At 63.3% G+C, this 15,739-nt stretch overlaps 3 protein-coding genes across 10 annotated transcripts in view; 1 reads left to right on the forward strand and 2 right to left on the reverse strand.

Annotated features, from left to right (window-relative positions):
- Positions 1–1,547, reverse strand: part of RNF123 (ring finger protein 123) — a 34,438-nt gene extending 32,891 nt beyond the window's left edge. For 2 of the 7 annotated variants that reach the window (XM_051852429.3, XM_089306274.1), the window contains exon 1: positions 767–900. The gene's annotated coding sequence lies outside the window, so the exon portion shown is untranslated. Of the gene's footprint in view, positions 1–623; positions 674–766; positions 901–1,157 lie in introns of those variants that run through there. The other 5 variants (XM_051852430.3, XM_070050802.2, XM_051852432.3 and 2 more) reach the window with 5 other exon arrangements.
- A 77-nt stretch (positions 1,548–1,624) lies between these two features.
- MST1 (macrophage stimulating 1) lies at positions 1,625–6,140 on the forward strand. 2 transcript variants are annotated; one of them, XM_008260653.5, is made up of 18 exons: positions 1,625–1,733; positions 2,461–2,539; positions 2,622–2,734; positions 2,813–2,927; positions 3,006–3,142; positions 3,218–3,338; positions 3,460–3,578; positions 3,722–3,890; positions 4,005–4,135; positions 4,218–4,320; positions 4,435–4,571; positions 4,662–4,697; positions 4,795–4,915; positions 5,018–5,095; positions 5,219–5,365; positions 5,440–5,546; positions 5,648–5,787; positions 5,906–6,140. In XM_008260653.5, exons 1-18 carry the CDS (start codon positions 1,640–1,642, stop codon positions 6,065–6,067), a joined length of 2,109 nt encoding a protein of 702 aa, XP_008258875.3. In that variant the 5' UTR covers positions 1,625–1,639; the 3' UTR covers positions 6,068–6,140. The 2 variants fall into 2 exon arrangements, with proteins under 2 accessions (XP_008258875.3, XP_008258874.1); XM_008260652.5 differs by having other exon boundaries at positions 1,634–1,733; positions 2,392–2,539.
- Positions 6,141–6,493: 353 nt separating this feature from the next.
- On the reverse strand, positions 6,494–14,193 carry APEH (acylaminoacyl-peptide hydrolase). Its single transcript, XM_002713192.6, has 22 exons — positions 14,164–14,193; positions 13,956–14,088; positions 13,366–13,492; positions 12,896–12,989; positions 12,725–12,800; positions 12,475–12,638; positions 12,181–12,318; positions 11,993–12,084; positions 11,875–11,915; positions 11,634–11,755; positions 11,111–11,171; positions 10,503–10,600; positions 9,922–9,973; positions 9,152–9,240; positions 8,627–8,765; positions 8,144–8,227; positions 7,986–8,066; positions 7,534–7,622; positions 7,237–7,427; positions 7,048–7,150; positions 6,849–6,955; positions 6,494–6,758 (listed from the first exon to the last, which is right to left on the reverse strand). The coding sequence occupies exons 1-22, from the start codon at positions 14,173–14,175 to the stop codon at positions 6,653–6,655; spliced, it is 2,199 nt and encodes a 732-aa protein (XP_002713238.1). The 5' UTR covers positions 14,176–14,193; the 3' UTR covers positions 6,494–6,652.
- Positions 14,194–15,739: the final 1,546 nt, after the last annotated feature.

Raw genomic sequence — 15,739 nt, forward strand, 5'->3', positions numbered from 1 at the left:
AGTAAACCAATCTTTTAAACAAAATTAAAAATTCAGTTGCTCAATTAGCCCCACTTCAAGGGCTCAGCGACCACATGTAGCTAATGGCTGCCATGCCGGACAGCACAGCTGGAGCGCATCTCTGCCATCACACAAAGTTCTAGCCGCTCCCTTCTAGAGCTCGGCCCTCCGGCACAGCCTTAGCCGGCACTCCCTTGTCTGCAGCCCAGTCTCTTATCTCACCCCAAACAGGCCCTCTGCTACCCTCACGAACCCTCGCCTCCCCGCACCACCCTTGCCTGCTGGGTGATTCTCCCGCCCTGCCACCCATCTGCGGACCCTCGGCGGGCGTCCACGATTAGAGCCCCGCCTCCTCTCACACCAGAGCAGCTGTAAGAATGATCTGACGCGGTCACTCCCTGACCAGCAAACCTTGCAGACACCCCCCACCCACCCACCCACTCCAGCTGTCAGGCGCTGAGGACCCAGGTGAAAGGCGGACCCTGCCCCTGTCCGAGGACTCCTTGCCACGGCAATCCTGCCCAGTCCCGCCAAAGGACTCCGTCTCGGAGTCCAAGGACGCCGAGGGCAGCAGCGCACGGCTCCCCCAAGTCGCCCCCGTCTAGCCCCAAGCTCCAGAAGACCTGCCAGGACAGCACCCGCCCGGAGTCCCGCACCACAGGCCGCCATTCCACGCGCGGCGGGCGCCCTGGCACTGGACATGCCTGGGCCGCGAGGGGAGCCACGGGGACCCGCCCCGCTCAGAGCCCGGCCTCCCCTCACTCACCCCCAGCCTCGGCCGCCGCGACCGGCTCACAACATCCGCCCAGCCTCTCAGCTACGGCGCCCGTCCAGGGCCAAGCCGCGCACCCAATCGCGCGCCGCCGTCCGCGCACGCGCACCGGCCCGCGACCGGCCTCCGCCGGGGAGCCCGGTTCCGTGGCCACCTGCCGGGTCTTCCTGGCGTTGGCTTCCCGAGAGGGTCCACCTGCTTCTGACCCCTGCGTGCCCTGGGGCGCTCCTAGCCCACACGCGATTTCCCATCGGGGACCCTAGACCACCTGTCAACTCCTACCTGACCCAGATGTCCCCCAGCCCGTCTGAAAGGCCCCGCAGCAGGAGTTCCGCTGCCTGTCACCCCCCTCCCCTATTTAAGGCCAGCGCGTGCCCTTACTCACCTTCGCAAGATGAGGCTTCTGGCAGGTGGCGTGGGCCTCCCTGGGTTCGGCTGCCAGGGGCGTGGCCTGACTTGCCTACAGCTGGGGCAGATAAGGCACCAAAAGGGGGTGGCCGTGCTGCGGTTGGGGCAGGCAATGTTCCCCACATCACAGGGGAAAACTGAGGCTCGGAAAATGTTCACGTTACCAGGCAGGGGCTGGAACCCAGGCCTCTGGCAGCTGCCATGTCCACAGGTTCTCTGGCAGTCTAGGCTTGTCCACCCCTGGTCTGTGGCACCTCAAGTGTCCTCACTTCCTGATACCTGCCCACTACATAGAGAGGCCTCTTAGGGGCCTAGCTGTGTCAGGATGAGGCTTCTGCATCTGACTCACGGAGCCTGAGGCCTGGGCCCTACTGGCTCCTGCCACAGGGTCTCTCTGGCCGTGGGGGCGTGGGCCTCGAGCCACCCAATCCCGAAGGGACAGGTTTCACAACTTCCCGGATGGGGCTGTGGTGGGTCACAGTGCAGCCTCCAGCAGGCAGGATGAGGTGGCTCCCACTGTTGCTGCTTCTGACGTGGTGCTCAGGGGCCCCTGGTGAGTGCCCCCTTCCCCGATCCCTGTCTGCATTCAGGAGGAGGTTGGCCTCGGGCCCACGCTAACCTGACCACGAGGTCAGTTCCCGGCTGGGCATGGCCAGGTGTCCTTGACTTCTTGCAGGGAGCTGGGAAGCCCTGGGAACGCACAGCCACGGTGTCGCTGAGGCCTCCATCTGCTGCAGCACTGAGGCAGTGCTGGGACCAGAGGCACCCACACAGCAGGCAGAGACCGCCCCTGAGCCTGCTTTCCCCTCTAACCTAGCAGGTGCCATTGTGCTCCTGACAGCCCAGACACAAAGTGAGACTGCCTAGGCTGGGTGCCCGCCGGAGGCACCAGGGTTCTGAGCTTTAGCATTCTCCTTTAAGAGATGAAATGGGACGAGCTTTATAGAGCAAGCCCCATCACCCAGTGCTGCCACGGAGTGCACATGTTACACCTGAGCCCGGTGCCTACTGGGAACCACTGTGTCTGGGCCTGCCTCTCCCACCCTATGCAGGGGGCGCTGAGCTGGCCCTGAGAGTGCACACAGGACCCATCTTGTATCTTTGATCCCCTGAACGGACAGTGTGGGGTCATGCCAGTACACACACCGTGACTCACGCTATGACATGTGCTCCCACCTGCCCTGTGCCCACCACTGTTGGCCACCCTGCAGGGCAGCGGTCAGCACTGAACGACTTCCAAGTGCTCCGGGGCACAGAACTGCAGCACCTTCTCCATGCAGTGGTGCCTGGGCCTTGGCAGGAAGATGTGGCAAACGCTGAGGAGTGTGCTGGGCGCTGCCAGCCCCTACTGGACTGCCGGTGGGTGACCAAGGAACCCAGATGAGTCCAGGCGCATGGGAACCGGGGGCACTGGGTGACTCGGTGCTGCCTTTCTGCCCAGGGCCTTCCACTACAATGTGAGTAGCCATGGTTGCCAACTTCTCCCATGGACCCAGAACTCGCCCTACACACGGCTGCAGCAGTCTGGGCGCTGTGACCTCTTCCAGAAGAAAGGTTGTGGGGAGGGGCAGGGGCAGTGGGATGGGGCTCTAGGGTCTCAGTCAACGTTGACCTTCGATCTCTTTCTGCCAGACTATGTACGGACCTGCATCATGGACAACGGGGTTGGGTACCGGGGCACCGTGGCCACAACTGCAAGTGGCTTGCCATGCCAGGCCTGGAGCCACAGGTTTCCCAATGACCACAAGTGAGACAGGCATCTTCCCTCTGTCCCTATCCGGAGCTCACCCCCAGCTAGCGCTAGAGTGACACTTTCTGCCCCCAGGTACACGCCCACACTGCGGAACGGCCTGGAAGAGAACTTCTGCCGCAACCCGGACCGGGACCCTGGGGGTCCCTGGTGCTACACGACAGACCCTGCCGTGCGCTTCCAGACCTGCGGTATCAAGTCCTGCCGGGAGGGTAAGTGCAGTTAAGCCCGGGGAGGGAAGGACAGGCCCAGGCCGGTCCGCGAACGCTCGGGCCTTGGGTCTCCAGCCGCTTGTGTTTGGTGCAATGGCGAGGATTACCGAGGCGCGGTGGACCGCACGGAGTCGGGACGCGAGTGCCAGCGCTGGGACCTGCAGCACCCGCACACGCACCCCTTCGAGCCTGGGAAGTAAGTGCGAGGAGGGATGGCGCCCTCCGGGGGCGGGGATCGCTACAGAAGGCGACTGGGCGGGGCGAGACGGTGCCTCCCCCCCACCCCCGTCGTGTTCACGCCTCCCTGTCGCCCCCAGGTTCCTCGACCAAGGCCTGGACGACAACTACTGCCGGAATCCTGACGGCTCTGAAAGACCCTGGTGCTACACCACCGACCCGAAGCTGGAGCGGGAGTTCTGCGACCTCCCTCGCTGCGGTAGGGCCGCGGGACCCGGGCCCGGGGCGTGCAGGGGAGGTGGGAGGGGCGAAGGGCTGGGCGCGGCCCGGCGGCGGGTCAGGTCCCAGCCGCAGCTCCGATCCCCTCCCGCTCTGGTTCCGACTCGCCTCGGTCCGTCCAAGGTCCTGAGGCACAGCCGCGACCCCAAGCTACGACTCTCAACTGCTTCCGCGGGAAGGGTGAGAACTACAGGGGCACCGTCAATGCCACCGCCGCAGGCGTGCCCTGCCAGCGCTGGGACGCTCAGAGTCCGCACCAGCACCATTTCGAGCCTGCGAAATACGAGTGCAAGTGAGGCGGTGGGCGGGGCGCACCCCGCGGAGGGCACCGCAGGAGGGGGCCCCCGGGGCTGGCTGGCGAGCCAGGTGGGACCTCGGCCCTCCGCCAATGGCAGTGCCTGCTCAGGGACCTTCGCGAGAACTTCTGCCGGAACCCCGACGGCTCAGAGGCGCCCTGGTGCTTCACCACCCGGCCTGGAATGCGTGTGGCCTTCTGCTACCAGATCCCGCGCTGCGCAGACGACGTGCGGCCAGAGGGTGAGGTCCGAGCAGGGGGGCGTGTAGTCGGAGAGCTGGGTTGAGGCGGAAGCTGACAGCTGTCCTCGTCTGCCTGCTGCAGGCTGCTACCACGGCGTAGGGGAGCACTACCGCGGCCGGGTCAGCAAGACTCGCAAGGGCATCCCCTGCCAGCACTGGTCGGCAGAGACGCCGCACAAGCCGCAGTGAGCGTGCCCGACTCCGCCCGGGCCTGAACCCTCGGTTGCATGCCTGCCGTGCCCTCCTGGAGCCAGGCGAGGGTTTGAGACTGGCGGGCTGACTGCTCCCTTTCTGCCTAGGTTCACGCCCACCTCAGCCCCACAAGCTCAACTAGAGGAAAACTTCTGCCGGAATCCAGATGGAGATAGCCACGGGCCCTGGTGCTACACTACCGACCCAGGGACCCCATTTGACTACTGTGCCCTGCGACGCTGCGGTGAGGCTGCTGACAGTCCCCCCAAAACCCGTGGTGAGCAACCATGGCCAAGGGCTGTCTTCCTTAACCTGGATGAACTTGGTGTTTCAGATGATGATCAGCCACCGTCCATTCTGGACCCTCCAGGTATGTACCCTGGTCAGTAGCAGGTGGAAGCCCCTTTATCCTTTTCCTCTACTCAGCTGGGGTCTCGCTGCCTACCACCCGCCCCCTCCCTCTCCAGACCAGGTGCTGTTTGAGAAGTGTGGCAAGAGAATGGATCGGCTGGACCAACGGCGCTCCAAGCTGCGAGTGGTGGGGGGCCAGCCGGGGAACTCACCCTGGACTGTCAGCTTGCGGAACCGGTGAGGACAGCTAAGGCCGAGTCCTCTGTGGTTATGCCAAAAGACGGCAGGTCCTACACTTGTCCCAAGACTCACGGTTCCCTCTCCTAACCCCCACTCCAGGCAGGGCCAGCATTTCTGCGGAGGGTCCCTGGTGAAGGAGCAGTGGGTACTGACTGCCCGGCAATGCTTCTCCTCCTGGTGAGCCCCGCTTGGACCTGGGGTCCCAGACCCACCCCCTCGCCCTGCCCCCCCACCCCCAGCCACCTGAGCCTGGGGCAGCAGACTGGGTGTCTGAATGACCCAGGAGAGCCTCTTTCCCAGCCATGTGCCTCTGGTGGGCTACGAGGTATGGCTGGGCACCCTGTTCCAGAACCCCCAGCCTGGGGAGCCGGGCCTCCAGCGGGTCCCAGTAGCCAAGATGGTGTGTGGGCCCTCGGGCTCCCAGCTGGTCCTGCTCAAGCTGGAGAGGTATGTAACAAGCTGAGGGGGGAGGCGGTGCTGAGCCTCGCCTCAGGCCCTGAGTGCCTTCCTTCCTGCTGAAGACCGGTGACCCTGAACCAACGTGTGGCCCTCATCTGCCTGCCCCCGGAGCAGTACGTGGTGCCTCCAGGCACCAAGTGTGAGATCGCAGGCTGGGGTGGCACCCAAGGTAAGAACAGAGTGCACAGGAATATGCTATGCCGTGCCGGGAGGCCCAGCCCTGGACCCTTCCTGAGGGCCCGCTCCTCTTCCTCATTCCCCTTGCCATAGGGACAGGTGATGACACGGTTCTGAACGTGGCCTCGCTGAACGTCATCTCCAACCAGGAGTGTAACGTCAAGCACCGCGGACGTGTGCGAGAGAGTGAGATGTGCACTGAGGGACTGCTGGCCCCCGTGGGGGCCTGTGAGGTGAGTGGCCGGCTCCGGGCCAGCCCGGGGAGACCTGTGCGGTTGGCAATGACTTCCTCACCAAGGGGGCTAGTCACTGCCATGGCCCAGCATCCTCACCTGTTCTCTTACCTGCCAGGGTGACTACGGGGGCCCACTTGCCTGCTTTACCCACGACTGCTGGGTCCTGGAGGGAATTATAATCCCCAACCGAGTGTGTGCACGGCCCCTCTGGCCAGCCGTCTTCATGCGTGTCTCTGTGTTTGTGGACTGGATTCACAAGGTCATGAGGCTGGACTAGCCTGGCTCCGGCCCCACGTGCCCTGGGGAGGACATAGCTTCCTGTCAGACATAAAGCCACCTTTCCTCTTTAAGCTTCTGCTTCCAGGGAATGAGTCGGCGGCTCCTTGCCAGGACCCGGGTGGTCTGAACCTAGGCCTGACTCGGCCTGTGGGTGCCAGGGAAGGGCAAGGGCTCACTGGTCCTCTGGTCACACTCTTGGGAGGAGGAGGGTGCTACGCAGCAGCTTCTAACAGGCAGGGCTGTGGCGTCAGAGCTAGCCAGGTCAGAGTCCTAGCTGGCCAGGACGGCAGACTGAGCCGCTCACTGCCTTTCCTCTCTCTGGATGCAGATGAAGCCCTCGTGGCTGCCACACCCAGGACCTGGGGTCTGTGAGCCCCGAGGGGGCCTAGGGATGGCCTGGTACAAAGTACCAGCAGCAACCAGCTCTCTGTCCCCATTTATTGTGACTACACAGCCCACATTCCTTTGCCCACCCATCCACGGAGTCCAGATCCCAGGAATCCTTTCGTGGCTCTGCCAGACCCTGGCGCTCCCCAGGAGCAAGCGGACATGGGCTGACCAGCTTGGGTAGCATGGCAGGGCTTCAGGTGCCCAAGTGTGTGCGCAGCCAGAGCACAGCGTTCATGAAGCTGTCTGATTCCACCTCCACTTCCGAGAGTGCGTGCGTGCTTTTGGGATACAGCAAGAGCCTGTAAGGGGTGGGCAGCAGTATTTTCAGACTGGAGGTTCTCGCGTGCTCACCTGCCCCCCAGCTGCCAGGGCTGTCCTGCTGCACTCACCGCACAGGCACACTCCGGGCCTTGAGGGCACGGTAATACTCTATGCCCTGCTTGAAGGGCACGCGCCGGTCCTCCTGGCCCAGCATCAGTAACAGGGGCGTCTTCACCTGGGTGTGTGGGGTGGGGGTGGGGTGGCACGTGAGTTGGGCCCTGGGGTCTGGAGACACGCGTGCGAGTGGCCCAGAGGAGGTACACGTACCTGCGGGATGTACTTGATGGGTGACTTGTCCAGCATGTCTGCCCACACACTGAGGTCTGGCAGGCAGTCATTGCTGTACGGGAAGCCAGCCTCCACCACACACCTGCAAGATTTTGCACTGCTGCAGCCCCCAGAATCCGGGGGCCTACAGAGCTGGAGAGAAGGGCAGGGACCTGGGGGCACACCCACCAGTCAGGGATGTCTGTGGAGCCCATCATGGAGGCGATGTTGGTCACAGGGTTCCTGGCCACACAAGCACCGTAGGTCTCTGGGTACTGGCCAATCAGGTGGCAGGAGAGGAAGCCACCATGGGAACCACCCATAAGGGCTACGCGGCCTGTGTCAAAGCGCTCCTCCCGGAGAACCTGCTCCACTGCGAACTACAGGAAGGGGCAGAGCACACTGCAGCCAGCTGCCTGCCCAGCTGGACGGAGCCACCTCGACAGCCCACCCTCCAAGCCTGTCCCGGAGCCCAGTTTCTGCTACCTGGACGTCTTTCACATCCTGCTGGCCCACATTGCCTGGGAGGGAGAGGATGCTGTCCTGGCCAAAGCCCGTTGAGCCACGATAGTTCACTGGAGGCCAGGGAAGGACCAGACAGGGTGGTCAGGCCACTGTCCCAGCCCCGAGACACCCTTCCACCCATCCGGGCAGTGGGTACTAGGACCCGCTACCTCTCAGACTGGGGGAAGGAGCCTGGAGATTTGAAGCTACAACCCAGTGACCACAGCACCCTTTCCATGAAGTCCCAAGTTAGTTCATGTTATTACCACACCACGGAGCCAGAGGCTGGGCACAGGGAGTTCCTGGGAGTGCTTACCAGGTCAGGTTACAGAAAGGCCCAGAGACTGGAGTGGCAACCACGGTGCTTGTACAATCCAGAACCACCCATCGCTCCACCACAGTCCTAACAGAGCCACAGGTCCCTGCTCGCTCACCTAGTAGCACTGCAAAGCCCATCTTGCAGAGCATGGCTGGGAACAGCATCCAGGCAGTGACAAAGGATGAATGGGGCCCCCCTGCAGACAGGGAGCAGAGGGTAAAAAGGCCAGCTGGGATGGCTGGGAGGGCAGGGGCTCTTGGGCTCGATGCCTACCGTGGGGCATGACCACCATGGGCACCTGGGTCTTGTCCGAAGGGCTGCCGGGCTGCATGAGGATGGCTTCGAAGTCGAGGCCAGCTGCAGGAAGAGGGCAGCAGTCAGCAGGGCAGGCAGGGCTGTCCACATCGACAGCTGTAGGTCTGGGGCTGACTCCTGGAACCGAGTCCTGACCAAGGTAGCCCACCCGGCTAGGTGAGGACCCCAGAATGCTCACGCCCCTTCTGTCCTAGTCAGGGAGCCAGCAGCATCCTGGAAGAGGTGTGGTCACAGAGGCCTCGGTTTCCCCACCACACATGCTCTGGCCTGGTGGTGCTCAGTTCTGATATTCAGAGCAGGTGCTCAGAGGCCTGGACGCCACTCCCCGTTACCACCCACAAAGGGGACAGCAAACTTCTCAGAGGCAATCGCAGGAAACCCCGTAACGCGCAGACAGGACGCTGTGTGCTGCAGGTGTCCCTCTGCCCACGCCCAGCTCACCGTACTGCGCATTCTCTTGCTCCGGTGGTGGCTGCAGCACCCGGATGCCCCAGTGAATGTCAGGAATGGGTTCAGCCTCCTCCAGGGACACCCATGATACTGACTGCTCCTTCCCCGCAGGAGGCAGGAACCCCACTTTCTGCCAAGGGGAAGGAGTGTGTCACAGGTGGTCTAGGTGCCTCCCTGCTCTGCTGCTTCTGCCCCGAGTGGGAGATGGGTAGCTCCACTCCAGAGGATGTGGCACGGATTCCTGTTTGAATCGGTGACTACCAAGGTGCTCATGGAAACACACACACCCCTCCCTCCTGAGGGTCTAGCCTTTGCTGTCTCGCTGGGCCCTGTAGTGACTGTGTACTGGCCACTTCCCCAGGCACCCTGTCCTATACACAGCAGTGCCTTGCCCAGCAGTTCCTCCTCATGAGGGCCAAACCCTACTGGACTACACTGGACCGGGCCCACGTGTCGGCCTCTAGGGCCACAAGGAGCTCTGCCCTCCCTCTCGGCCTGAGACCCACCCATACTCACCAGACTTGGGGGCAGGCTGGGGGTGGAAAACTGGGCCACCATGAGGTCCTGATCAATTGTGAGCAGCTTCCAGCTCCCACCGGAACCCCCTGGAGAAAGCAGATGCCACTCATCGTCTGGCAGGGGCCACCACCTTTCTCAGATGCTCTCTGCAGAGTCCCAGGCCAGAGGTTCTATGGACAGCTTCCCCCTCACAAACACCCAACTGCACAGAGCCTCGCTCACCTGGCCGACACTGGGTATGCCCAGGAACTGCCAGGCTTGGGGACGCACCAAGGTCCATCCGCCCACCTGCATGGCTATAGTGGGCAGGAGTGGCAGCTGGGCCCAGGGAGTTGGGTGGGGGTGGGGGATTGTGCTGATTCTGAGAGGTGGGACCCTAGAGCAACCCTTTGGTAGCTCTGTGGAGGAACAGGTAGAGGCAGGACAGGCGGAAAATTCAAAAGCTATGTCAAGGACAGAATCACCAGGCTTGAGGGTGGGACAAACGGGAGAGTCAACACCCAGCTTCCCCTGGGCACGGCTGCCTCTGCCTGTGATAGGGCCCCCGAGGTAAGGGGAGGGAACAGGATGACTCTGGCAGACCTTGGCAAGGGACAGTTTTGTGGGTTTCAGGTGCAGGGGTGTGGCCAGGCTAAGGCCGAGCCAGGACCTACGGGCAGAGCTGATACTGCAGAGCAGGTGAGCAGCACAGGTAGACGTTGGCTGGGTAAGGTCTGGCACTGCTGCAGAGCACCAGTCCTACCCGTCACCCCCAGCGGCCTGCTCACCAGCTGTGAGGGAGGTCACACTGCCCGTCTGCGTGTCCACAACAAACAGATCCTGGAGCAGAGAGAAAGCCTTCTGTGGAACCACATCCGAGAGCCCCATGGGTCGCACCCCCACCTTCTCTCTACTCTCTTGGGAACTGCTGGGCTAGGACAGGGCCTGAGCAACCGTGGCAACGGCTACCCAGTGCAGCAGGGAGTAGCCTGAGGGCCTGGGTTCGAATTCCGGCCCTACCACAACTCGCTCAGCGCCTCCGGGCCAGGGAAGGAATGCCTCTGAGCCCCTGAGTCAGCGCAGGAGCAAATGATAGCACACTCAGGACCTGGCACACTGTGGGTGCCCGGCCCATCCCTGGGGGATACACAGTGCCCCCCCTACGAGCTGCTCTTTGAGAGCATCCAGGGACACACTCAGGGGCATGGGAGGGTCCTGTCATGGGGGACCGGCAACCAGTCCCTTCCAGCATGAAAGCAGGCAGGTTTGAAGGGGCCATGAGGACCCGTGCTGGGCACTGAACCCCAGGGCCCAGGCTGCTGGGGGCTCATCACGGTGGCCGCCCCTCAACACGGTTGGGGCACCTTACCTGCCGGCTGCGCTGAGCGGAGTCGAAGACCACTCTCTGGCTGTCAGCCGACCAGCACCCCAGAGGCAGAAGGCTGCAGTAGATTCCAGAGAAGTTCTCTGCAAAGATGGGAGGGTAACACCTGTCTGCCTGCCCCCGTCGTGCTCAGCACAGCGCCTGACACAGGGTGCTCAGTAAGTCCTACCCGACAAAGAAGGCAAGGCAACCGCCCCTTCACAGATGAAGCGGAAGCCGGGGCCGGGGCCACACAGCTAAGACAGGACAGGGCTGGGACTGAGACTCGGCTCCCAGCACTGCAACCTTGCGGGGGACAAGTGAGCCCCCCGGCGATGGCATTCCTGGGAACCGACGGGCTGGCCTGAGCAAGCAGGCGCCTCTCTGCGACAGAGCCCACCCAGGGCCCTGGCTGACTGAGCCCGGCTGCTGGGATGGGATGGCAGGACAGCACCCACCCTTGGACCCGGGGTGCGCTGTGGACCTAGGGTACTTCCTCCGACCCACTCGAAGGAGCCGGGGCCCTCAGAAGGAACGCAGGGCAGGGAGGAACAGACGGCAGGGAAAGAGCTGGCTGCAGCCTCCACGCCACCACCCTGCCAGGCCCCCCTTACCTCCCAGCTGCCGAGGCACAATGTCCACGACCACCGAGGTGACCTTGGTGTACCAGTCGTACTGCAGAAGAACACGCCAGTCAGGTCCACCGGGGCACGGACAGTGTCCTGGCCCCCTTCTACGACAGCCTCAGAAGGAAGGGGCCTGAGACGAGCCTGCCTCCTTTCTGGTGATCCAGACCAGACGCCTGGAAGGGCCTCAGACAGGCCCGGCCCTGACTTCTTCCATCGGTGCCGAAAGCTCTTCCTGGACAGGGACTGGGACTATGTAACTTCCCACCCTACCTAGGCCCACACACAGCTGGCTACACGCAGAGAACTATGGGGACAAGCACTCCTGTCCACGAAAGACACGGTCAAGGCAGCAGCGCTCACGGTGAACACAGTGAACGCCCTCTGGGCCAGCACTCAGCCTCTAGGCCCTGCCCACATGACTGCTGCACCCTGGACAGGAGGGCATCCGCTGGGGGCTTCTGGGGAGAGGACACTGGTCCTTCGGCTTGCAGTCCCTCCTCCAGCTTACCAGGCACAGCTGGCTACACTGATGATGGGGGACTAGAGATGGGTACCGCAGGTATACAATGCGACACTGGTCTGGGCTCAGCCGTGGAGAAGAGATGGCCAGGGAGTCATCTGAGAGGAGCTCTGTGCCAAACGGAAATGTGGGCATCACACAGGCAGGTAGGGCCCACGTGTGCCAGAGACGGTGGGTGCAGGCAGGTAGGGCCCACATGTGCCAGCGAAGGTGGGTGCCTGCCACTTACCATACTTCCCCCCAGTGAGGTCCACATAGTACAGGGCTGACCTGGAACCGCCAGAGAAGACACTCAGCTTCAAGGCCAGCTGGGCTGCGGGGGCTCCTGCCCAGTTCCCCTACCTCACCTGCGATTGGTGCAGAAGCGGATGCCTAGCCGGAAGGGCTCATGCCACCAGCCCACAAACACCACACCCGTGTCTCCAGGGGCCCAAAATGCCTGTAAACAAGACCACGCGGCAGGCATGGTTAAGGGACCGTGGCTCAAGCAGGGACCCGAGGCTCCAGGAAGAACACAGGACAAGGCGCTGCTGACCTGGCCAGGGGACACGTTCTCAGGGACCCCTTCAAGCACCGAGATGTTGCCGCTCTCAACATCCAGGACGCAGAGCACAGGGGTGCTTTTGGACACCATGCTTTCTCCCCAGTCTTCATAAAACACAAACTGATCCCCCTGGGAACACAAGACCGTCAACGCCCAGGCTGTCCACAAGACCCTGCCCTGCCGCCTTAGAAGCCAGTGCCTCCCTGGTGCTGGCAGGCACAGTGTGGCAAGGGAGCACACTGAGCGCCTGCAGGGCCTTCACGGACTGGCCACAGCCTCGAGCACCTTGACGGCCTGGTCTGGCTTCTTCGGCCTGGCCGTCTCGTCCTCGCCGGCACTGACGTCCAAGGCCTTGGTCTGAAAGAAGGACTCGGCCTTCGGCCGCTTCTTCTCTGCCACGTACAGCAAGTGTGTCTCCGAATGCGACCAGGACAGGCAGCCGAAGCAGTCTGGGCGTGGGGAGGGCCAATGAGGGAGGAGGCAGGGCTACAAGCGCCCTCCCGTCCACCCTGCCTGCTCGCCAGCGGCATCTCACCATCTTCATATACAGGCCCATGCTTCTCCAGCGCCGACAGGTTGAAGCTCTTGAGTTTCCGGTTCTTCTCCCAGACCTGAGGACACGCGGGCGTCAGGCTGCCCGCCCCCGCCCCCGAGTCTCCTCTGTGGGGCCTCCAGGTGCCCACCATCTGGCCCCAGGGGGACTCACCTCCAGGAACTGCTTCTCCTCCCCGGGGCCGGTGCCTCCAGCCTTGCGCAGCACCGCCTTCAGGGTGCCTGAAGGGGACTCTCGGCTCAGCAGCCTTGGGGAAGGCACGGGGTGGGCGGTCAGGAACGCCTCCCCCCTCAGCAACAAGCCCAGTCACGCACCCCTACCTGCCACAACCTCCCAGAGGAGATTCTTGAGGTTCTGGCCCACACCAGCCCCTACAGCACCTCAGGGCTCTCCAACTCCCACGGCAGCTGGCCTAGCCTTTCCCTGGGCTTCTGGGGGCTCCAGTCTGGCCCATGCCTCTGGTGCGGACCATGTCACCGGAGAGCCGATGAGCTCCCAAGGGCAGGAGCGCGGCTCCCGGCCTCGCTCTGGGCCCACGCACAGCCAGGCACCTGGCGAGCCTTCGCAAAGGCTTGCGTTAGACGGCGGTGGCCTTGTCCGTGACAGTCCTCCCTCACACTTACTCCCCCCGGGTCTCCACACTGCTGCCTGCAGGCCCTGCAAACACCACTGAATCCTCATCGTGGAACACCAGGTACTGGCGGCAGAATCGGATGTTCTCCATGCGTTCCAGGTCCCTCTGGGTCCATTCTGTGAGGGGAAGTGCGAGACGGCTCAACTTGTCTTGGCCAGTCCTGGCCACTGTCCCTTAGCCCAGGCATGCCCAGATCCACCTTCCCCAACCGCTCTCCAGACACCCTGGGTGCAGGCTGGCCCACGCTGGCCACGCTCAGCCCAGCCTCTTGGAGACAACTCACTACTGCCTCCAGCACCCAGCCTAGAGTCTTGAGGGCAGCCTGGCACGTGACCGAGGAAGGCCCACACTCAGCACCCAGGTCAAAGTTCGACTCCCACACCCTCGACTCTCGCACTCCTGGGCACGGCCTGGTAACGCCCCGCACACCCCTGTGCAGGAACCTTGGGGGGCTTACCCTCCAAGCCCCGGCTTCTCCACACACTCGCGTGCACGGTCACGCAGCGAGCCCCACACGCCCCCTCTACGCCCCCAGAGTGTACGGCCCCGCTGCCACCCAGCTCCCCACTGTACACACACCAGTGTGCACTGTCCGGTAGCGGCCCCCGTACTGCGTGGTGACATCCGGGCCCAGGCAGGCGGCGCTCAGCGCGGGCTGGCGGCTAAGGACCCGGTACAGCGCCGCCGCCTCCTCGGGCTCGCTCAGCAGCACCTGCGCAGGGGACACACCAGGTTCAGGCCCGGCCCGGGCTGCACGGACCACGGGCACCGCGGGCCGAGCCCTCACCTGACGCTCCATAGTCTCCGCAGGCGGGGCGAAGCGGCGCGTGCAAGCGCCCGGAAGTGAGGCCTCGCGGGGCGTAGCCTGGGGCGGCCCGGCCTGTTTCCGCTACGGCCCGGAGGCGATCTGGGAGCCGGGCCTTCGACGAATGGCAGAGGGCCGTTGGCAGACGGGGCGGGACCTTGAGGGAAAAGTCCCGGAGAGGAGGAGGGGACCCTGAGGAGAGCCGCAGGCCTTTCGGGGCAGGGCGAGGCGGGGCTGGTGGGAGGCGGGGTCTGCGGGTCGAGCTGCCCGCCGCTGACTGACAGGGGAGGCAGTGGGATCTCCGAGGAAAGGGGCGGCCCTTTGGAGGCGGCGTGCAGGGGCAGGTTGTCGGGGAGGATCGACAGGGCCAGCGTGAGACTAGGGTGAGGCCAGAGCACTGGGAGGGTGGGGCCTGAGAGGAATGCCGACCAATGAAGACTTGAGGAAGCGGGTGGGGCGGGCCAGGTGGGCTGCAGGGCCGGTTGCAGGGTCGCTCCCCATCCTGGGGGCCTCCCGGGCAGAGGTCGGGACGAGGCTAGGTCCGGGCGGAGCGGAGTTGTGGCATGGCGGGGGGGGGCGGGGGAGGGCAAAGAGGCACGGGGGCGGGGCTCACAGGGTGCTGTCTGGGCTTATCGGCCACCAGACCTGACCCATGAGTTATCAGTCCCCGCAGCCCTCACCGGCTCTTCGCAGGGGCGCCTTGCTGGGGATGGTGAGCCGGTGGGCCCGAGCTCTTGGGTGCAGAGGGCCTGGTGGGGGTCAGGCCCCTCCTAGGCCAAGGGAGCTTCCTGTGGAAACAAAGATCCTGGACAGGCAGGCTTCCTCGGCAAGTGGCACGGGACTGGAGAGGCTGCACCGCAGTCAGGCCAACTGGGACGGCCCCTTCTTCCCCCTCGAGCCCGCCTGCTTTCACACCTAGGTCCCTGCACTCTGCCTTGCCTTTGACTGACATTCCACTTGCCTGGCCTGCAGCCTCCCCTTCCCTAACAGCGACATCATTACTTGAACATTAGTGGTTAAGTAAAAACCATCCCTGCATTCAGAGGTCACCTGCATTTATTGAGCACTCAGTGTGTGCAGGACTGTTAAGGCCAGAACCAGGAGTCCAAGAGTGACCCCAGCCATCTCTGGAAACCGGGAGGTTCATCAAGCGTTGTTTGTGTTAGGAAAATGGAGTATATGGTGCCTGTCCCTCGGAGTGTGTGCAGCAGACTGGCTGTAAACTCCCCTGGTGTGTCTCTGGGGTTGGGCACTGCGCAGTGAACACGTAGAAATAAACGGAAGGCCAGCAAATAGGATGTTCTGCACCGTGGCCTCTGCTGAAGGTGAAAGACAGGAAGGAAGGATATGTCTCAAGATGTTAACTCTAGGGGAAGGGCCAGAGAGGGGATGGTCGACAACAGACGACGGTATTCCTTTCATTTATCTGTGTTTTTAAAATTTTCTGGCAACTCTGGGTTATGAGGTGGGAGTTGGGAGTCGGCAGAGCAGGGCAAGCAGGTGTAGGACTCGTTAGCAGCACCAGGGGGCAGCAGCTGCTCACCTGTCTTCCCAGCAC

This window comes from Oryctolagus cuniculus, chromosome 10 (genome assembly GCF_051225735.1).
Source record: "Oryctolagus cuniculus isolate XC-2025 breed Fujian yellow rabbit chromosome 10, ASM5122573v1, whole genome shotgun sequence".
NCBI classification, from domain to species: Eukaryota; Metazoa; Chordata; class Mammalia; order Lagomorpha; family Leporidae; genus Oryctolagus; species Oryctolagus cuniculus.

Bases quoted from the DNA above. Each gene is read 5' to 3' on its own strand.
- MST1 (XM_008260652.5), top strand. From the start codon at position 1,640: ATGGGGCTGTGGTGGGTCACAGTGCAGCCTCCAGCAGGCAGGATGAGG. The intron at 3,579-3,721 runs GTAGGGCCGCGG...GGTCCGTCCAAG, and splicing joins CTGCGACCTCCCTCGCTGCG to GTCCTGAGGCACAGCCGCGA. The intron at 4,572-4,661 runs GTGAGGCTGCTG...TTGGTGTTTCAG, and splicing joins CTGTGCCCTGCGACGCTGCG to ATGATGATCAGCCACCGTCC.
- APEH (XM_002713192.6), bottom strand. The intron at 11,172-11,633 runs GTAAGCTGGAGG...GTTCTTCTGCAG, and splicing joins AGTGTAGCCAGCTGTGCCTG to TACGACTGGTACACCAAGGT. The intron at 6,759-6,848 runs GTGAGTGCAGCA...CACCCCTTACAG, and splicing joins GCCCGGAGTGTGCCTGTGCG to GCTCTTGCTGTATCCCAAAA.